This window comes from Montipora foliosa, chromosome 7 (genome assembly GCF_036669935.1).
Source record: "Montipora foliosa isolate CH-2021 chromosome 7, ASM3666993v2, whole genome shotgun sequence".
NCBI classification, from domain to species: domain Eukaryota; kingdom Metazoa; phylum Cnidaria; class Anthozoa; order Scleractinia; family Acroporidae; genus Montipora; species Montipora foliosa.
In genome coordinates this window covers 21,506,446-21,528,945 of record NC_090875.1, presented here as the reverse complement: position 1 = coordinate 21,528,945, position 22,500 = coordinate 21,506,446, and the positions used below count along the sequence as shown (strand labels likewise).

The following is a 22,500-nucleotide window of genomic DNA, read 5'->3' as shown; positions in this document are numbered from 1 at the left end:
GCAACCATTTTGAGTTCCAAGAGAATAGAACTTTTGTTTCGCCTCCCCAAACTTGCTTCCAAACACATCAACTAGAGGCTTGGGGTACAAACTCTATAATTTGTCTTTGACAAAGCTCCATGGAATAAATTATGTTAAGTATCAGTTTTCATACTGTCAATGAAAGGCATACAGTAGGGGTTCATGGCATGGGAAGCTGCTGTCACTTTCTTTTCAGTTCTAGAATAATTTTTGTTTCAGGCCAAAGGTCAGTGCTATGAGTATGGAGATTTTGTTCTTAAGTTTGGCCAAGTATCTGCAGGACCAAGTTTTAAAGGACTAGTTGTGGAGGTAAAAGCATCATTTACGTCTAAGGGATATGGAGATGTGTTGTGGCAACAGCTACAGCTGCAGCTAATTTAACTGGCTTAAAGAGACCTTTTCACCACCTTAAAAATTCATTCATCCTACAAGGGATGATTTTTTTGACCACTGGCAGGGTTCCTGTGTTGGCTGACTTATAGCTTTTTTGATATAATGTAATGTAATAAAATTTAATGTAATAACTCCATTTAAAGAAGGTTTACATGAGTATTACAAATACTACCAGTTTAGCCAAGGCCAGTCTTCCACTGGACATGCATTATATGACTTTTATAATAAAGTTTCTATATAACGCGCACTCTCATTGGTTTAAACAGCGTGCTTTATGAGAGTACAAAGCACGGAACAAACGAAAGCCCACGCCATCATTCGCAGAAATGGCAGATGAATTTCCGAATTTTACCTTGGGTATTATTGAAGCTGTCAGTTAAAGGCTTGCTCAGATATTCTGTCAAGTGCTTTGGATGGAAGACCTCAACCGTCGCCCGGTCCAGCAGTTCTTTCAAGCTCAGAAAGTCCTCACGCTGGAGTTCTTCATTTACAAAATTCCCAACAGGTTTTCAGATTCCAGCCGCAAGCAATGAAGAGTTTGTTTTCCAGTTGTCATGTCGGAAACGTGCAGGTTTTCATGGGCAACAATTCGGCCGGTTTTCACTGAACTTAATCATTTAGATCCTCTTTTTTGCTGTTTTTTACGGACTGAAACCGAACATTGAGGCACTTGTTTTTCCATAAATTCTAATTTTGTGTGATTTTCCAGTTGATTGATGTTTTGACAAGCCTTTGTTTCATTAACCAATCAAATAATCTTAAACATTCTTACAAGCGTGCTGATTGGTCCAAAGTAGCGTGCTTTATCAGAGTATAAAGCACTGTGCTGACGACATCTCAGTTCGCCACAAGCAGCGCGCGCTTTGAAAATAAAGTAGAATTTTTGAAGAAAATTACTTGTTTTTTATCATAAAACAAATAAAGAAGCCTTGACTGTGCTCTGTTCTGTTGTAAAGCACTTAGGAAGCGGCTAGAGCACTCAAGAAGTAGGGAGAAACACTCGCCTATCGGCTCGTGTTTCCCCCTACACTTCTTTCGTGCTCTAGCCGTTTCCTGCGTGCTTTACAACAGAACAGAGCACAGTCAAGGCTTCTTTATTTGTTAAATATTTTGGCAATATCTAACTTTTTACATTAGTAATTTTTATAACCTGGATGTCACATAAAAATCCTGGGTACATGTCTGAGTAGCCAAGCCAGCTCCTTGGCTTGGGTACCCCATTTTATAAGAATGCTCCCAAACGTCTCATTCCAAAAGCAAAATTGATGATCATGTTTATTTAGTCATCGTCATGATGCCATTGTCCAAAGACTTAAATTAATCTTTGGTTTGAAAGATGGGTTATTTCATTATTGTTAACTATGTCAATTTGGGGGAAAAAAGGAGCCAATATCTCTGAGTGTGGTAGATGTTGTTTTTTGTCAGCTGTCCGTACTTATTGAAACCATGGTGTTAGACCCTCAATTAAAAACCTCCCAATACTTTTACAAAACCTTGCTTTATTGATCATGACGGAAGCATTGCTTAAATGTGTTTCAGCTGGAATATCAGCCCTGCAATGATGTGGCACAGTGCTGGGGTTTGATAAGTGAATTCCTGGTCAGCTTCATGGATGAATCTTTTGCAATTCCTCCGCCTCCAAAATGCAGCAACAAAAACACGGAAGTGTTTTGTCCTTCGGATACAATACTACAGTACATTGAAGTATTCAACACATACAGAAAATCTATGGGATCATCTGGCTCTTTATCACAGTGAATTGGTTAGAACTAATTGCTGCATTTAATAACTCTTATAAGAGCTTCCCTAGCTTGTAGTACTTCTCAATGCCTTAAAGTAAAAGTCACTTTCGGACGTAGAGGAGTGACTACCAGAGATACATATGTCACACAGGCTAGTTTTAAAACAACCAAGAGTAGATTTCTTGTTCAATTACATTGTATGTATAATATTATAACAATTGCAGTCTGTATCATAAATAGTAAAATGAAAAGAGTAAAACAGATTGAGTTGTTTTCTGCGTAATATGAGGAGCTTGCTGGTTAATAAAATTATTTTTTCTTTGAAAATACTTCAGTTCACTATCTCTAGCGAGCTGTGTTCACCATTTACAAACCCCTCACCAAGCCGGTGTCTGACATTTGCAGACTGCAGACTGCAGACAAAATAGCGCTGATAAGCAGTATTTAAGTCTAAGAACCCATTGTAAAACGGTTAGCTTTCACATTATTGAAAGCTAACCGTTTTAAAATAGGTTGTTAGACTTAATACTGTTTATCAGCGCTATTTGAAATGGGTGTTTAGACTTAAATACTGTTTATCAGCGCTATTTGTCTGCAGTCTACAGTCTGCAGATGTCAGACACCGTCACCAAGCTTCTTTATCAACCTGCGTTACAACAGCATATTGCGTGACGATTTTACGTGACATCCCAAATGTGCGTTGATATATACAGTGTATATTCAAAGATGGCGGCTGCGTTGCTAGCAACTTCGTACGATCTCGGGGATTTAAAGCAGCTTTCTAAGGAAGAAAGAACCTTCCTTAAGAAGGGGTTAAAAGATAAAAAACTGTTTCCAGCACTTCCAACTCCAGACGAAGATTCATGGTTAACGGTACATCCAGAATCCGGTCAATCACACAATTCATGGATGAATTTTTTCCAAGCTACCATCCCACCTTCAAGAAAACAGAAGAAACAAATTTATCTTGTTCCTCTTGGCGATGAATGGACAGATTCTGAAGTAAAAGTGGATGAACGTGGCAAGAAAGAAAGTTTCTTGTCGCTACTACATCGTTTTGCAGCGATATTCTTCAGTGGTATAATTATTTTGAATTTCCACCCATGCGATCATATCTGTTAAACTTAAGCTACAGTTTTGTGGACTGGTTCATTAATCGTACAGCTATTTCGTTGTACAAACAAAATGCGCAAGCTTATTTCAGTTCGACTTTGATTTATGAGGTCTTGTGTTGATCTCCCAGCAAATATGTATGATATAATAATTATGTCACGTATACAAAACATGGACCACCCCTGTGGACCCGGTCCATGGACTACCCCTGTGGACCACCCCTCGTTTTGTAAATTCAATACGTTTTACAAGCAGAAAAATCTTTAGACGAAAGAGAGGAGTGATACTTGCACTTATCTGGAAAATTTAAGCAGGAGTCCATGACTAGTATACGAGCGAACAACTCCCTTACTAAGCCTGTGTCATGGTCTTTTACAGACCAGAAGCCCGTGTACAATCTAATTTTAGACTACTTTTTCTGCAAAAAAACAAAGGCAATTCCGGTTAGGTGACGCTACGATGTCAAGTTAGTTTCTTGTGATTGGTCATCAGGCTCCCGCAGGAGTCTCGTTTGCGGGGAATTCAATCCAAAAATAAATCGTGGTCTGTGAAAATGCTGTGACAGGAATACAGGACTGTTGTTCGCTCCAAGGGCAGCTTGATTTGAGAAATTGCCTGTTATAGACTGACACTTATACTACCGGTACTTATTTGGTGGCTCCAAAGGGATTCATCTGTAACCCGCTTTTCATATACAAGTTCATTTCATTCATCGAGTCCTTCACCGGAACAAATGATCCCAACAAATTGACCTGCTTCCAACTGAGTGACTTCAAAGCTCAGTTGGCAGAGCATTGCACCAGCATCACAGAGATCATGGGTTCAAATCCTGTTGAAGCCTGTTTCAGGTGTTTATAAAGAGACAATTGCTTACTACGCCTTTCAACAACATGCGGACTCTTTAAATTCAAAGGTCAACCGACAAATGCATCTTTCGCTACCATCAATCTAATGTTCGGCGGCTCCTCCGAACATCCGACTACTGTCGAGCGCGCTGTAATCAAATCACATCGTTGAGCCCAGTTCGGTCAACATAGTCAGAAGCTGGGAGGAGCTGCCGACCATTTGATTGATGGTAGCGAAAAACGCATTTGTCGGTTGACCTTTGAATTTAAGAGTCTGCATGTAATTGAAAGACGCAGTGAATTGTCCAGATAGGTGTGAGGACCACTTCCCTCTTTCATCTAAAGATTTTTCTACTTGTAACTTTGTAAAATGAGGGTCCACAGGGGTAGTCCATGGATCGAGTCCACAGGTGGTCCACCCAAGGGAAGGGGCTACCATATAAAAAGGACGGGGGTGCTGGTTGTACCTTTTATGGGTAAAAGCGGTTTTGGTACCTCTTAGGGGGTTCAGCCTCAAAGGGTCCACAGCGGGAGCTTAGCTTTACCTTGGAGCTGAAGAATTATGACAGGAGGCATTTAACAATTATCTAATTTTTAATTTTGTCTAATTAAAGCCCATAATTTGGTACTTCTTAGGTGTGAAAAAAATTTCATGCCATGCCCACAAAACAGGATCTTGGTACCTCCTCGCGGTTCTTTTCAGGGGTGGTCCATGAACTTGGGGTCCATGTTTTCTATACGTCCTGATATATGCTATAGAAGTCAAGACTTGCTTGTCGCCAGTTTAAAAGAACAAAAATCTTGTAGGCTCTGGAATTCATCATAAAGTCGTAAAATCGTCATTTTCTGTTTTAACAACTTTGTTGGATTGACTACAAAATTACAAAACAAAAGAGGAAAAAAAAAGAAATACAAAACATCTAGGTAGCAAACCATTACAATTTCTTGTTTTTCCGTGAGCAACAAAAGTAACATAATCGTGTGTAAATACCATTCAAAGCTTTATAAAAGAAGATCAAGCTTCTAGTTTCCAGATCGTAACAAAGGGGTAACAGTTCTAGTGCAATTAAATGTTCCTTGTAGGACTCTCGTAGTCTTTCCTTGTTTTTTTATTTGTGACTTGATTTACTTTACCAATTATTTTTCTTGATTTGTTCACACTTGTATCCAATGCAATCTATATTTAAGCAATAGCGGACTTTTACCCTGTTTGTACATAGCATCATCTGAACACGAGGGGGAGTTGAAAGAATTAGACTAGCTATGCAAACTCGAGACACAGTTGAGGGTTTGCATAAAATATTTCTCAAAAATAATTTGACAAATGAAGGAAAATTTGAATTGAAGCAGATTTTCTTGATAAACCCTCTTATAAATTCCTGCCACCCAATCAAAACATGCGTCTGACAACACATAATTATAACCAATCAAAATTTGTGTGATGTCACAGCCGTGTTTACTCTCATCTAAACACATCTTTTGACCAATGAGAGTGTGAGTACTATCCTAATTATTTTATAAATTGTTTTTCAAGTAAGATCAAGTCTCGTCAACATTTCACAACGTTGCAAGTTTTTTAAAAATTATTTAAAATCTTGATAATGATCTCTCTCTGACTCCATGTTTTTGAAAATATTTTCAGGTTTCCAAGTTGATGTTTTACCTTCTGTCTCCATACAAAACCTCAAATGTAAAACTCGCATGAAGAGTGGACATCTCCAACTTCACATCCCTGATGTATACAAATATTTCCAATCCCACTGGCCAAAGGATGCTTTCTGTGTTGTTGGCATCACAATGATTGACCTTTATCCAAATGAAAGTTATAACTTTGTGTTTGGCCAAGCAAATTACCGTGCTGGTGTTGGAGTGTTTAGCTTTGCAAGATATGACCCAATGTTCTACTTGAAAAAGTCGAAATCTGAATCCAAGGCATCTGAATCTTGTACAAGTTCTCTTGTACTGTGGAGAAGTTGTAAGGTATCACGACTAGCTTTCATTTCTCAGAAAAATCCCAGATGATCAGGACGTTTACTGTTTCTCAGCTGTCTTAGATTTCCCAAGGTATTGGGACTTTGCCAGAAGTCTTTACCAATTTATGTTAAAAGAGGAGGCGAAGTACTAGTTGTCAGTGGTCGCAGAAACAATTTAGAGGATTGGTGCCAAGTGAAACCTGTTTCCTGAGCATTCATGGTACATGTTTAAAATTTTAAATGTAGAGAGTGCTTGCCAACCATTGCAGAAATCTGGAGTGTGTTGGAAAAATAGAAACTGTCCAAATTTCTGGGTTAGTCCACAAATCGGTGATTTCTAGTTGTAGTGTTTCTGACACCTTTCAATCAGTGACTGCTCCCATCTTAGATCTAACCAAGTTCAGATTTTTGATATCATTAAAAGGAAGAAGTATTTTGCTTGTGTTCAAAAACTGTGTTTCAGCACCTCTCTAGTTTTTCAAACACCACTAGTTTTCAGTGGTTGGGAAACACTAAAACCCCTGACTGTCTGAGATTTTCCTGGCGTACGAAAACTTGCCTTAATGGTGATGGTTGGGGGACAGACTATGTGCCAGAAAAAGAGTGCTCTTGCAGCTCTGGGTTTTTTCTCAGCTTTCCTTGCCCTATTTTTACTTTTATATAGAGAAATGCGATTCATAATTTAAGTGCATTAATTATACTGAGATGCAAACCAATTTTGATAAACATCTTCACAAATTAACCCATTGACTTCTGAACTGCCTGACCCATTGACGAGTAAAATTATTGTCTGGTGTTAGACATAGTAAAATCTATCAAATCTCACTCCTGTTAGTCAATGGGTTAACAAACTCTAGTACATCAACTTAGCTTCTCCCCTCTCTCTTCAACTTTAACCCATTGCCTCCTAAAAGTAACACTTACAGATTGTACCCTGTCTTATGCCACATGATTTTACTTGCCAGTGGGGGCCAGTACAGGGTTTAAGGGCTCACTGACATATTTTTGGGGGTATGTTGCTAAGGATGTAATGGTTATTAATAAGTAATTTGAGAGAATTTGGCATTATTTTGGTCAATGACCCTAAATATGACGTCATCATACCACGCCCATGGTCATCTGACCAATAAAAGAAAACTCTAACTTTGTCTCCGTGCTACGCAATTGGGGTATTTAATCGATGGTTTGATAATTTGCATTCGTTTTTGCATCCAGCCAAGCATGGTTTTCTTTTTATTTTGAAAATTGTTCTTTTTAAAGATATAAACGATACTGAAATACCTATAACTTTTTCAAAAAAGATGATTTAAAAAAATCAACGCTTAGCTATATTCTGTATTTGGGGGTGAAACGTGCCATGTAAAAAAAATTTAATTCAATTTAAAACCGCTGGAAATTTAGCTTTTTTCTCAAACCGGAAGTCAGCTCGTTCACGCATGCGCAGTTGATCTGAGAACGACCGCGAGGAAGGGTGAGGAAAAACCTTCGATGAAAACAACAGTTTGTGCAGTGACTTTTGCTTGTGAGTGGGTTTTCTTGTCAGCTCATGATATGATGACGTCAGTTACCGGAAGTAACATTTCACTTCCTTAGCAACGCGCAAAAAATCTGTCTGTGGGCCCTTAATAGCTTAAGTTAGTAATTACAATGTCGTAGGTCTGACTGACGTCACTTTTGCTAACTTGGGGAGAGAGCTCTTGGATTTTTATTTGTATTCCCAAGTCATCGCAGCTAGATGTAGCCCCCCACGCAGGCAATTCCTTATGGCTTCATCATGGGAAGAATGCATGACGAAGCCCTAAGCACGTCTGCGTGGAAAGCTAAGTAAGCTAGATGCATCTCTTGATTAATACGTTGTTTTATTTACTTTTTCTTTTTCAGGTGATGGCACATGAAATCAGTCATCTGTTTTGCCTCAAACATTGTATTTATTTTTCTTGTGCTATGAATGGAAGCAACAGTCTTGAGGAGTCTAACATTCGCCCAATGTTTTGCTGTCCAGTATGCCTCCACAAATTACAGTCATGTCTTGGTTTTCGGCTGAAAGAACGTTATGAAGCTTTGCTGGGGTTTTGCTGGTCAATTACTGATGACAACTTTGAAAACGCTTGCAAGTGGCTTGAGGAAGCAATTCAAAGATTTCCCTAATCATTTTGGCCTGGTTATAAATAATTTGTAATTTTATTCATTCTTAAAACTGACGTGTGCACATGATAAAATCTACCTGAATCTACTTATTTCTACTGCCCCCTGAAACCTACCAAACATAGGCGCAGAAGACTCAAGGCACAAAGACAATACTGAGCAGGGGAGTGACAGAAAAGACCCTATTGCGCAACTTTTCCGATTTCCGACAGAGGAAAAAAATCGGGGAAATGCTACTCGTTTTTCGACTTGATTGCCATATGGCAACCCAGTAAAAAGAAAAACAAAATGAATTCTGGTAGTTGTAGTCAAATGACGCTATCATGAAAGTTGTCTTTCTTTCTTTCTTTCTTTCTTACTTACTTACTTACTTACTTACTTACTTACTTACCTACCTACCTACCTACCTACCTACCTATCTACCTACCTACCTACGTACTTACGTACTTACGTACTTACGTACTTACTTACTTACTCACTTACTTACCTACTTACCTACTTACTTACCTACTTACCTACTTACCTACTTACCTACTTACTTACTTACTTACTTACTTACTTACTTACTTATAATTTTATTTATTCTTAAAACTGACGTGTACACATGATAAAATCTACCTGAATCTACTTATTTCTACTGCCCCCTGAAACCTACCAAACATAGGCACAGAAGACTCAAGGCACAAAGACACTACTGAGCAGGGGAGTGACAGAAAAGACCCTATTGCGCAACTTTTCCGATTTCCGACAGAGGAAAAAAATCAGGGAAATGCTACTCGTTTTTCGACTTAATTGCCATATGGCAACCCAGTAAAAAGAAAAACAAAATGAATTCTGGTAGTTGTAGTCAAATGACGCTATCGTTAAAGTTGTCTTTCTTTCTTTCTTTCTTTCTTTCTTTCTTTCTTTCTTTCTTTCTTTCTTACTTACTTACTTACTTACCTACCTACCTACCTACCTACCTACCTACCTACCTACCTACCTACTTACGTACTTACTTACTTACTTACTTACTTACTTACCTACTTACCTACTTACCTACTTACCTACTTACTTACCTACTTACTTACCTACTTACTTACTTACTTACTTACTTACTTACCTACTTACCTACTTACTTACTTACTTACTTACTTACTTACTTACCTACTTACTTACTTACTTACTTACTTACCTACTTACCTACTTACTTACTTACTTACTTACTTACTTACTTACTTACTTACTTACTTACTTACCTACTTACCTACTTACCTACTTACCTACTTACTTACTTACTTACTTACTTACCTACTTACCTACTTACCTACTTACCTACTTACCTACTTACTTACTTACTTACTTACTTACTTACTTACCTACTTACCTACTTACCTACTTACTTACTTACTTACTTACTTGCTTGCTTGCTTGCTTGCTTACTTAGGCCCTTCGCCCCCTGCTGAGCTTAGGCCATCGATGAGTTTCCTCCACCGCACCCGGTTCTGGACCGTCCTACCAAGTTCTGTCCAGCTCAGCCCAATGCCCTTCACCTCACACTCCAAATCTCTCCTCCAGCTGTTTCTAGGGCCCCCTCCTTTCCTCTTCCCCTGGGGATTCCATGAAAGAGCATTCCGCGTGGTGTTACTCCCTGGCTTCCATAGAGTGTGGCCTATCCAGCTTCACTTCCTCCTTCTTACTTGTAGCGCAATTTGCTCTTCTTCCGCCCCTTCCCACAGCTGCTCGTTGGTTACCTTATCCTTCCAGCAAAAGCCAAGAATTCTTCTGGGACAGCTATTAACAATACTCTGTACTCTACTTTGTATCCTCTTCATTCTCCAGGTTTCTGACCCGTAGAGCAGAACAGTCTTCACATTTGATCTAAATATGCGAAGTTTGGTTCTCATAGATAGCTCTTTCGATGCCCATACCTTCTTTAACATGGGAAACACTGCTCTAGCCTTTCCAATCCCTGCAACTGCATCCTTGTCCGTACCTCCAATTGTGTCTACAATACTCCCGAGATATGAAAACTCTTTGACATTATCCAACGGCTGCCCCTCGACCACAACAAGTACCTCCCTTGTGGTGTTTATCCTTAATACACAAGTCTTCACCTTGTTAATCCTCAGACCCAGTTTAGCCGATTCCTCGGCTAGTCTTGAAGTTTTGTCCTGCATTTGTAGATGGTTCTGGGAGAGCAGGGCAAGGTCATCCGCATAATCCAGATCGTCCAACTGCTCCCATGGGGTCCACTGTATTCCGTTGTTACCTGCTTTGGTTACCGATGTCATTATCCAATCAATGACCAGTAGAAATAGAAAAGGTGATAGCAGACAAACCTGTCGCACCCCTGTCCTCACTTCGAATGAGTCTGAAAGCTGACCCTCATGGTCTACCCGACAAGTAAAACCTTCATAGCTAGACTTAATCAATGTAACAAACTTCTCTGGGATGCCATAAAAAGCGCAAGAGCTTCCAAAGAGTCTCACGATCTACGCTATCAAACGCCTTCTCATAGTCCACAAATGATTGCTCTATATTCACACTTAGGGTACGTATTTGCTCTATGCATGAACGGTCTTTCCTAAAGCCTGCTTGCTGGTCTCTAAGCGGGATGTCCACTGCTGACCTCATCCTAACCAGACGTATTCTGTTTAATACCTTGCCCGGAAAAGATAGTAGCATAATACCCCTATGGTTATTGCAATCTCCTAGGTCTCCTTTCTTAGGAACTTTGACAATAATACCTTCCAGCCACTCTTCAGGGAAGCTCTCTTCTTCCCAAATCCTAGCAAAGAGCCTATGGAAGATATCTACTGATGTTGATAGATCTCCCTTCATGGCCTCGGCAGGAAACCCATCGGGCCCCGTTGCTTTACCGTCCTTCAGCGCCTGGATAGCTGTCCAAATCTCTGTCCTAATCTGGCTCTGTCCTAATCTGTCCTAATCTCTGTCCTAATCTCTGACTTGCTTGGTTTACCGCATTTCAAGGGAGGAGTAGTGTCTGATGGTGGAATATCTGCGGTGCTTACAGGGGAAGGTCGATTTAGTAACTCTCCAAAGTGCTCCGCCCAGTTATTCTTCTCCTGTAGTCAAAGGCTTCCCTGATTTGTCCTTCACCGGCTTCTGTGCACGCCGATGCTTTCCTTCCAGCCTTCTTGTGCAGGTATATATAGATCTTTTATATTCATCTTTGAAGCTGCGTCCTCTGCTGCCTTATCCAGATACAATAGCCTATACAAATTAAGCTAGAATTTAGCGTGCTGAATTAACAAAAGTTCCATTTACAAGGATAATAGGCCATTTTCGAAATATCAACATTCGGCTTGATCGTGAGGAAGAGAGGACAAAAACGATAGAAACAGTTGCAATGAATGCAGCGAAAGATGTCCAAGTCAACGAAGATAATTTTCCTCCACAAACTATAAAAAGCGTGTCTGAAAACACTCTGCTTGCAGTTTTAAGGATAAAGTTCAGCATATTGTAAAAGTAGATTAACAATATTTTGAACGAAAAGTAGAGAAGAAGAAGACAGAATAATCATCGAACAACATTCAGTTCTTACATCGACCATCTTTCGGGTTGACTTTCATGGCAAATTTTGTGACATGAGAACAACATAAATTTTGTGCCACCCACATAAAAAGTTACAATCAGCGAAAAATATTTTGGGAGATTTTTGCGACGTCCAATTTTTCTATTGTACGTTTGGCTGCAGCAGCTTGTGATCCTTGCGTGTTACTAACAATTCACGAAACAAAAGATGCATCTGTGACACTTGAAATGTGGGAAGACACTGTTTTTTTGTTTTTGTTATGTTTTTTTTTCTTTTAAGTGGTATGAAGGTCGACAAGAAATATGCGAATTCAACGCAAAGATCACAATCTTCCAACTCTTGAGGTTGACCATTGTTTCTGCAAAAATTTACTCTCCTAGACGAGGTTATTGATCGCTTTAAAAGAATAAGCGTCTATATTTTTCATCAGCGTCACAAATTCTTGCCCATTTTGGGGCTCATTTGTTGAAATTCAAGCGCGCGTTTATTTTCGTGACTTATGCACGCGCTGCGGGCCTATTGGCACCACGAACTTAGTCTCTTGCACTCTTACCATATGTGCCAAGTCTCCAGCTTTCAGACTCAATCTCCAGCTCTCCAGCCGACCAAGCAAAATCTCCAGCTGAGCTTGGGTTAACAAATTTTGTCTTACATATATCATATAAAATTATTGTTCCACAAACGTAAAAATGTTCATGATCTAAGAAATCGACGAGAAATCAGCAGCAAATTGACGAGAAATCAAGAAATTCTAGACCCAAGAGCCCTTTTCTTCTCACTGCTCGTGTTTGTTTACCCGAAGTGACTTGGTAAAATGCGTCATTAAATTATCTCAGAATGCAGGAAAAGTGATCTAGGAGAACTCAGATTTAAAATTTTTCCTGGTGGGGGATGCCCCCGGACCCCCAAGGAAAGTTCGCGCCTTTGGCGCTCGCTCGGATTATAGGCGCTCCATTTAATCTCCAGCGAGCCTCTCCCTACAACTTGGCATCTATGTCTTACAACCGGGTGAACAATCTTATCGATCCTTGTGACCTCCTAAAGCCTGGTTTCCATACGGTCTGCGACACGATCGGAAGCTGTATGCGTCGGTCTTATCGCAGACGATCGTAAACACCGTAGGCAAATGTTTCTATTTAATCCTCAACAAAGGAGACTAATGTTACGCATGCGCATTATCAATGGCAAATTCAATTTTATTTGCATTGTGATTGGTTGAAAACCTTCGAGACAGTCTTAGAACGCGGGAAGAAAAGATGTCGACGCTGTCGCTAGTTGTAGGTTTTATTGCATTCACTTTCAATGCTATCTATGCACTTGTGGTACAAATACCGAAAGAAGATGGACAAAAGCTAGAAAGACCTCGGCAATTCCTTCTACTTGGGAAAGTCCTTTATCTCGGATGAAACGAAACATGCTTAGATCGGCTGTTTTAGAATGATGCGGTGTGCTCAGACTTGTCAAAGAATTGCGCGAAGTTGGAAAAATTTTGCCTTATTTGCAACGCGTATGGTCATGATTGAATGTGCAAATCACAATATTGAATAATGTTACGTATTAAAGTAACTGGAACCGGCATTAAAATTTTCCGCTGTGGTTTTTTCATGTGGATACCCGCGCTTGAAGTGAATGCAAAACAAATTTGCCAGGTTGACGGGATTTGCTTATGGCGCGTCAGTGGTAAATGAGCTGGTCAACCGTTCAAAGGATGTCACAGCTTAAAATTTATCAATGAATGGAGTTAAGGTAAGTAACAGAAAAACATGACAGAAGAATTTCGTTTGTTCTCTCTTTGACGCGAATACATCCTATCCGGACGAAAGAGTCATTTTGCAAAATGTCAATCGGTTTACAGCTTTTTCTGTTAAAACCGAACTCGGTGATTAAGAATACAGGACTTTTGTCTCCGACGTTCGTCCACGAAAAGCCGTCAACAGGTGATATTTTGTGAGCCAAAGATAAGGTCTGACTAGAGATACTCCCGGTAAAAGTGGCACAGCGAATACTGAACCCCGACGTTTCGACTTCTTCGTTTACCAAAGTGCTTTTCTTTGTCGACGAAACAGTGCTTGTTTTTTCCACCATCAAGTGTTATTTTCTCTGGACTAAGACATCAAAAGTCTCTGTACTGTTAATGTGTGATTTTCATACCGTCTGGACATTTTTTTGTCTTTTCTCCTCTTGAAATGTGAACTACAACCGTGTATATTTGACGCGCAACTGAAATTTTCTTACCCCAAATCAGACAATGGCGTCAGTGTTCACGTTACTTTCGGTCAAATCTCAGCAAATATGTCTTTGTCCAGCGATCGCCATTAGTATGGAACGCACATATTTGTGAAGAATCGAACTGCTTTGAAAGTTTTCCTTCAAAAGTGGCAGGGCGCACGAAAATGCCCTGTGAAAGTAAACCTAAATTTCATCGAAACTTGGCACTTTGTGATGCGTTGATTCAACTCTGGGTCAAATTCTTGAGATGCAATGCATTCTTAAATGCAATGTACTGCAAATAAGACTCTTGCTTTTATTGCAATAAATATTAGTCCCAGCTATTAAAAATTATACTTAATTGCATAAAAAATGTTTAGTTAGTGTAGTAATATTTACAAATAAAAATGCCTGCTTACCACAACTTTGCACTGCACTTTTCGATTTGATAAATTTCTTACTTTAAATTTGAGGGAAACTGTAGTAATTGAAATTTCAAAGATAATTACAAACTGTATAGTAAAATTTACATGACAAGTAATTATTGTAAAACATAATAATTTTGTTCATGATGATTTACATGATAAGTAATTGTACATTATATTTTGTAAATAATGTATATTTTAAAATTTTCATTGCCTTGTGTGGCTGCCTTGCATGGGTGTGTGTGTCACTATTTGCACCTTTCTGCTTTTGGAATCCCATTTAATAAATAATACAAATATAACAATTCTTTAAACTTTGTACAGTGAATTATTTTACCTTTGTCTGCACATTCAAGTTTTATGAGACATGTGACTGTGTGCAAGGAATGGCAGCAAAAATAAACAAAAACCAGGTCAATTAAATTTTTTGACACACAAAACAGCCATAATATTCAGGTATACCTTCTCTTCAATTTCTTCTGCAAGTTTTTTGCAGTTACTATAAGTTGCCATACACCAAGAATGAAGTAAAAAATAAATTTAATGAACACAAAATGGTGTGTGATGTTCCATCATCATAAATCAATGTATATTAATTACTTAACACTGTTGGAATCAATATTAAATTTTATTGGGACATATTAGTTATTAAATACTGGCTCAATTACTGATACGGTAATATTATTGACGTACTATATTTAATAATATTATAATATAAATCCCTTTCACCCCTAAACCGGCCAAAACCGGCCATACTTGGTATTTTACTCTTCAATAGGGAACCCCCACGGGTCAATGGGTTAATTAATAGACTAAAAACATTTAAGATCAATGGCTGCACATTTTGTACACTTTCATCCTGGTTTAGATAAATTTACTTTATTCTCTGCAGTGAGATAGTAACTTACCACAAAAGTGAGCAATGAATATGAATAAGCATAAACTGCCCACATCGAAATTAATGAGTAGTTAATATTGTATCAGAGTTCTATCACAAAGTCTCCTTGGCCTTTAATTGTCCTTTTAATTTTAAACATTGCACAGAAGACAAGACCTACTTTATGTATTTCCAGACATCCCAATTTTAATTGTACATTTAATGTGGGTGTAATTTTACATCTTCAAATGGTCAAGTGAAATTTTTACCTCCCCAAAGAGAACTCATTCAGAAAATTTCATTTCAGTACAACCTACAAGTCTGATGGCAGTGACCACATCATTCGTCACTATTGTATAGATTTCTTAAGAAGATCAACATCACTTTTGAATAATTCGCTGGTAGCATAAATGATGAAAACAATGAATAATTACTATGGCTAGACTTAATGGAGTTACCATAGATCAAGGACAGAATTATCCAATAAAGTAATAAACTGGAACTTCATTATTGACTCATTTTAGCATATATTATCAAACATGCCTTCATGATCAGTTGATGTATCTAAGAATAATGTTTTGGTTCCGTTAAATGAAAGTTCTTGAAATTTTTAAGGTAGTGTATCTTGAGAGTGTTTGCACATGAGATAAATGCAGTGAACCAGGTTGGCCTCAGACACATACACAAAATAGCGGCTGGTATTAAATTTCTGTCGACGTATCTGTTGAGATAAGATGTTCTTTCAAAGGACTGAGGACATCTCATAACTCTAAACGATCAATGAAAGAAAGTGAATGAAGTGACATACTTCCTTCCAGCGCTGCATCCAAGTTGGATATATCGAAGCCTGCGAGCTCGAGGGATATATTTCGCAACAACGTTAGATAGTACTCCCTTCCCAACAAAGGAATCTGGCCTTTGCTCGGGTCTTTTCGCACTTTGAGCATTTGTTGTTCACTTAAATGGAGAAGTAAAGCTAAAAAGTATAAAAGGTGACTCGAAGCAACTTCAGAGGCGTTGCTTCCCCGAGCAGACTAAAAGGGCTGCTTACAAGAAGCGTAACGAAAGAAAAATTCCCACCGACTAAAATGCCCCTTGCAGAATCTTTCCCTGTCACGTAAACTATAAATGACCACCTTCAACTGGCAGAAGCTATATAGAACGATCGAAGAAGCACAGGTTGAAATCACCGCTTCGAAAGCCATCTTTGTTTATATTACAGCACGCGGTTGGAAAACTGGATACTACAATTTTCAACAGCCAATCAGACAAAAGTCTCCTTTGTTTTAATCCTCTGCAAACCGAGGAGAAAAAGGCGCGTTCGATGGCGCCAAGCACTTACCTTAAGCCTGATTGGACACAATATGACACGTGTTTCAAGGCGAACAATAAGTGTGTCGCCAATTGCTGGTTTTCACTCACGTGATCAACAGCCATGTTTTTCAACGGAAACAAAAGGAAGCGTTTGCATAATAATAGAGTTAAATTCCCGGAGGATTTGGTCGGGGCATCAACATGGCCGCCTTTTCTTTGTTTTGGGCACCAACATGGCGGTCGTGACGTCATGTGAAAACCAAGAATAGGACACGGATCATCCCAGACACGCGTTTCCATTAAAAATTGTCTTCGTCGGAAGCGTCGTAATGGTGTGGAAAAGTAGAACTAGATTCAACTTTCCGGATCCCGATCGTCCAGACCATTTGCCGGGGACAAATGTTTCCATATGTCTGTAACCGTTTCAGATCATATGGAAAGCAGGCTTTAGTGGCAGGTGCCGCCCGACTGTGACCAAATAGTCTGGGAGAGAGCGGACTTCAGACATTTGTTCCAGTCCTCATCATTCTCAGTCCCTGACACCAAAGATGGCGGATGACTCATAGACAGCAAAATATTATATTTATTGCTGTGTTTCTGCATGAATTATGGAAGGCGAGGTCATATCCGAAGAAGGGTCCATTCAGAGTTCGAAGGGATTTAAGTTGTTTTCTAAATGGTGGAAATCAAAAGAAAGAAGCCCTCGGTATGTCCGCAATACTATTTTTTAATGAGCGCCATCGATCCAACGCCCAGTAACCGTAAAAGATCATGTTTTGGGTCACAAACGCCAGTTCTCTCTCATGTTTGGCGCGGAAATTTTTCGAATGATCAGCCAAACACGTTGTGCGTGTCAATGAATGTCCTCGGATAAATTTTCGTAATGTTATTGCGCTTTGCCCCTTCCATAAAGATCGTGGATTTTGCAGACGTTTTTGGATTTCCCGCCAGAAAGAGAGAAAGGTTATAGTAATAATAATATTTAATATTTCTTAGGCGCAAATTAGCATGTGAATATAATCAAATGCGCCTAGTAAACATTCAAGCCTGACTACCGGTATTAACATTCCCACAGCGATAACTTCATTGACAACCTCTTCATGCATGAATCTGTATCACATTAACTGTGCTACTTGTGGTGAAAGTATCAGCTGCTTTGTCAATTTATACTCCTTATTCCAAAAATAGCCGTCATTTTAGTACGTGTATTCTTGTTTGATTGCAAATGGGACCTTTCGGCTTCGCTTTCAAACGCAAATTTCAAAAGAATATTTAACCTTGAACGAGGCCAAGAGGGCCAATTTGCAATCAAACATAAGAATACTAAAATGACGGCCATTTTGGAATTAGGTGTATTGGAAATGTGTTGGACAAGCAACAAGCCCTGCCTGTCTTCTCCTAGTTTCCTGCTACATTCTTCACTACCCTCCCCTCCCCCTTTTTAATTTTTGACCCCACTGGTCCTTTCTCTTGCACACCATGCATGCACCAGCATCCATATCACATCAAATTTATAGCAGAAATCTCTTCTTTCCTAGTGCTTTAATATTTGTGAGCCATGGTGTTGGAGAACACTGTTCAAGATATGAAGAATTTGCTCATGTGCTCGCCAAGCAAGGCTTCCTTGTCATTTCACATGATCATGGTAAAATCAAATCTTCATGACAACTCATTTTTTTAGTTAATATGCTTTATCTACATTATCTAGGATATGATACTGATTTACATACATTATGTTGCGATTCATTGCAGTGGGACATGGCAGAAGTGAGGGGGAGCCAGTACAGATATCCTCCTTTAGAGTTTATGTCGCTGATGTGCTAAAGCATATTGACGAGTCTTCTGCAAGCAATGGAGGATTACCCATCTTTATGCTAGGTCACTCCATGGTTAGTGATATATTCCTGCACTAAATAATTTGGGGATGTAATCTTGTTATGTTCTATACCTTCCAAGCAATTCTTCCAGTTTATTTCCGAGGCATAAGCCACTGTGAGTGGTGAAGCTTCAAATCTCGCACAAGAGGCAAAAACCTTCTCCATTCAGGGAAATGCTCCCTCCATCTTCTAAGAATCTCCTTCTCAAGCCTCATTCTCAAATTCTTTTGCATAGAGCCTACTTTGACTCCCTTCTTCGAGCATCAAAATTCCCTGCCCTTCCGATGTGGTGCTTCTTTATTAGGCTCAAGCTTCTTGTAGTTCGTGTTTATTTTGGATTTCCAGTGTTTATTTTGGATACAAGGCTCTGCTACTAAATGCTTCAGACACTGCAACCAATAACCATGGAAAGCATACTCAGTGGTTGGCACTACTATAGTTGTGAAGAAACGCTAGTTGACACAGAATGCCATTTTAAGTTCTGATATCGTTTTTGTTTTTTAGGGAGGTACCATTGCCATTCTTTGTGCCATGGAGAGACCTCACTTTTTTGCAGGCCTTGTGCTGTGTGCTCCAGCAATCATGGCAAACCCACAGACTGCAACTCGCTTCATGGTAAGGCCAAAGTTAAACCCTCTCTACAGTCTACACACAAATTCCTCATAATCTTTTGTGAATTCTGAGGAGCATATGAAAAGGCTGGTTCCCCTGTAATTTTGTGTGGTTTATGAAAATGCTGGTTTCTCTGTGCAACCATATTCTTTGTTGAAAAAGGATACAAATTTGCAAGAGGAAGGTTACAAGCTTCCCCTAAAGTATGATTCTGTATTAATTTAGATTAAAAGCATTAATTAATCTTATTTTGCCTGGATTGGGCTTTCAAGGCAAGTGTATTTTTAAGACTCTCTCTCATGAATTATTAATGAATTTTGTAAGTTAGCTTACAGCATGTAATGTTTTTTTCCAGATCTTTGTAGGAAAAATAGTCTCACATATTGCACCATCCTTTCAAGTTGTTGGATCTGAAGATTGTTCTGCGCTAAGTAGAGACCCTGATGAGGTAATGGAAAGATTTAGCCTGGCAGTTGACAAATGTTGAGGGAATTGGGAAACTATATTAAACTAGAAGTGTCATTTTGTGATGAGTGGGGAAAAAAATACCTGGAGACAACCTCCATGTACATGAAGTTGCGAACCAAACTCAACCCACCTATGTAAAAACAGAAATTCTAGCCTTGTATACATTGATAGGAGCGACTGTGCCAGCATTGCACCCTATGAAAGGCAAACAATTATAACTAGTGAGTGTGTGTTCACCAAAAAACAAAAACAAAAAACACCTCTTACCAGGGTTTCTGTGGGCACTCCACTTTTTCTCATTCAAAAATATCGATGCCCATGGTACAGCACTGTATATTCATTTGGTTATTAACTATAATTGCACAAGCAGCTTTCCATCAGATACTAATTCAAAGCAAGCTACTTCATTTTATAGTATAAAATGTAGCTGCAAAGCAGCAGATCACCGCAGGCATGATCTGAAGATTTTAAAAAAGCATCTCAAAGATCCTGTGAGGGTTTTTGCTGGGAAAGAATATAACCTTTAGTACCTGTTTTCTAGGTGGCCGCCCTCAGCACGGATCCACTGGGTTGGAAAGGAGGCTTAAAAGTACGTTGGGCAATGGCAATGCATGATGCTATGGAAACAGTAAAAGAAAATATTCCCAAATTTGAATGGCCATTCATAGTGTTACATGGTGATGCTGATCGCCTTGCCATGGTTGAAGGATCCAAGCTGTTAGAGAAGGCTGCAAGTGAGGATAAAACCATTAAGGTAAGTTGAATGTTGTTAAGTCCTTGCTGTAAACACCCTGAAATATTGCGGGAATACTATAGGGAGCTTATGCCAAGAGGATGATGGTGGCCGTCAGGATATCCTTCCAAAATGCAGATTTGCATTATTTTTGTTATGCAGCAATAATTTGTTCCAGTTTATTTTGAACTGAAAATACTCATTCACTGTTAAAAATTAAACTAGCATCAAATTGATTGGAAATGTGGAGTGGTTATTTAAAGGAAAATTCAGCATCATTGGCTAATGTACTCCACAGAACTTCAAATTTGGTCATTCCACACTGTGGTATATTTCAAAGAGGAAACATAATAATTATTATTAAAAATATAAAATACACTTAGAGAGCTTTTGAATTTGCTTATGCATTCTCTACCTACTTTCAAATGGCTTCCAGGATTACTCCCTGCGTTAAAACTCCAGTCAGTCCAACATTGTTTCAATACCGTGATTACCTTTTTTGCAGATTTATCCCGGTTTTTACCACAAACTTTTGAATGAACCCAGAGAAGATCGTGCACTTGTCATGAATGATATAGTTTCCTGGATAAGCCAAAGACTGCCACCTGTGGATTCTGCAGATTAAGCAACAGTCATCAGTGTATTTAGAATTTTACTTTTTACGAAGCAAAATACATGTAAGAAAAACAATCAAGTTTTTCATTTGTCTCGCAAGGCGGTCACTTTTGATGTCATTGATGATGTTTCAGTGGCATTCTACTTGTCCTTACCAGGCAATGTGGATGACATATCAGCTTACATCTATCTACAGAATTTTTTCATCACCTCCAATTGGTGCTCTTCTGCTTTATAGGTGACTCATGGCCAGTTGACCTCATTGCACGATTAATGCTAGCAGTATGCAGTTGAAACCTTGTGGCCATATTGTGAGACAACAGAAAACTTGATTATTGCACTTTAATTTAAACCACAAAGAATGACTACAACATTTTTTTTACAAAACAGCAAGACATATTACTCTTATATTAATAACGATAAATATTTATCAGGCAGCAATAATACTGTAATCTATTTGAAAAAGTGATTTCCTATGATGACGTTTTTTTAGCATTGAGGACGAGGAGCTTAACCCATTGACTCGTAAAATCATCTGGCTGGTTCAGACTGGTTTCAGAGTCAGAGGGTTAATGGGGACATTTTTCAGTGATTGATTAATAGACCATTTTACAGTTCTTTGCTCAGTCACCAGGCCTTTGAATAAAAGTGAGGCTGGAGTTGACCTTACTTTGATACAAACTTCATTGCTTTTCTTATGTAAATCATGTTGTTGTAATGCTAAGGAGTTTCTATAATTTACATCAGTGAGGTTTGTATCAAAACAGGGTCAACTCCAGCCTCGCTTCTATTCAAAGGCCCGGTAAGCGAGCACAGATATTTAAGAAATGAATGCTGGTTTGTTAAACTTAAAAGCTGACGTCATTTACATGTAGGAAGATTCCAAAACATTTTATGCAATTTCCTATGCCCTTGAGTTTCACCATCTGAATTTTATCCATTTTTAATGTTCTCAAAAGTTTTAAATAAATCATTTCTTGTAACCTCAACAGCAAACAACTACATGTACAAGTCATGTATTGTCCTTGCAATATGATGACCTATTAAGCCGGCCTTAATAATTTTTTTTTATTTTTCATTTTTTGATAATTTACAGTAAGTTTTAGAGATGATTAGGAATTTGTTAAGAGTTTTGTCCCCATCCAATTTTTTTTTTTTTGTGAAATAATATTTTTTATAAAACCATAAGTGTGGTATTTCTAATTTAGTTCAGTTGCTTCACAAGGAGATGACTGGAATGTTTGAACGCGGGCTTGAGGTGATAGACAAAATATGGTGCTTTGAGCAACAAGGGCTGGAACCCCTAGAATATACCCCACCAATTCCACCATTTTAATTTAATTTTTTGTATCACCTTTTTTTTGTTTCCATGCCCATGACCAATTGAAAGTGAATAAATAATTATGCTCTGCTGTATAATGTTTACCAGAGAAGCCATTTGTGAGAATTGTTTTTGAAATTGTAAATGAATTTTTCTTTTTAATGAATTTGGTCACTGTCTGTATTTCACAATGTACTGAAATTTAAGCTACATAATATTCTTTGGATATAGGTAAAAGAGTAAATCTCTAGTGTGGAATATAATAATGAGGTTCTGCCAG

At 38.7% G+C, this 22,500-nt stretch overlaps 3 protein-coding genes across 3 annotated transcripts in view; all 3 read left to right on the top strand.

The window, feature by feature from the left end:
- The window catches only part of LOC138010414 (mediator of RNA polymerase II transcription subunit 20-like), a 7,303-nt gene extending 4,888 nt beyond the window's left edge, over positions 1–2,415 (top strand). The window contains exons 4-5 of the mRNA XM_068857369.1: positions 241–330; positions 1,954–2,415. Coding sequence (XP_068713470.1) covers positions 241–330; positions 1,954–2,172 — 309 coding nt within the window. The 3' untranslated portion in view covers positions 2,173–2,415. The remainder of the gene's footprint in view (positions 1–240; positions 331–1,953) is intronic.
- A 299-nt stretch (positions 2,416–2,714) lies between these two features.
- Positions 2,715–8,545, top strand: LOC138010489 (archaemetzincin-2-like). The gene is made up of 3 exons (XM_068857472.1): positions 2,715–3,234; positions 5,757–6,094; positions 7,969–8,545. Exons 1-3 carry the CDS (start codon positions 2,850–2,852, stop codon positions 8,233–8,235), a joined length of 990 nt encoding a protein of 329 aa, XP_068713573.1. The 5' UTR covers positions 2,715–2,849; the 3' UTR covers positions 8,236–8,545.
- An 8,535-nt stretch (positions 8,546–17,080) lies between these two features.
- LOC138010412 (monoglyceride lipase-like) overlaps positions 17,081–22,500 on the top strand; it is a 5,753-nt gene continuing 333 nt past the window's right edge. Inside the window, exons 1-7 of the mRNA XM_068857366.1 lie at positions 17,081–17,300; positions 18,133–18,239; positions 18,347–18,483; positions 18,976–19,086; positions 19,439–19,531; positions 20,093–20,305; positions 20,790–22,500. The exon at positions 20,790–22,500 is cut by the window's right edge and continues 333 nt beyond it. Coding sequence (XP_068713467.1) covers positions 17,203–17,300; positions 18,133–18,239; positions 18,347–18,483; positions 18,976–19,086; positions 19,439–19,531; positions 20,093–20,305; positions 20,790–20,909 — 879 coding nt within the window. The 5' untranslated portion in view covers positions 17,081–17,202 and the 3' untranslated portion in view covers positions 20,910–22,500. The remainder of the gene's footprint in view (positions 17,301–18,132; positions 18,240–18,346; positions 18,484–18,975; positions 19,087–19,438; positions 19,532–20,092; positions 20,306–20,789) is intronic.

Bases quoted from the DNA above. Each gene is read 5' to 3' on its own strand.
- LOC138010489 (XM_068857472.1), top strand. From the start codon at position 2,850: ATGTGCGTTGATATATACAGTGTATATTCAAAGATGGCGGCTGCGTTG. The intron at 3,235-5,756 runs GTATAATTATTT...AAATATTTTCAG, and splicing joins TGCAGCGATATTCTTCAGTG to GTTTCCAAGTTGATGTTTTA. The intron at 6,095-7,968 runs GTATCACGACTA...TTTCTTTTTCAG, and splicing joins TACTGTGGAGAAGTTGTAAG to GTGATGGCACATGAAATCAG.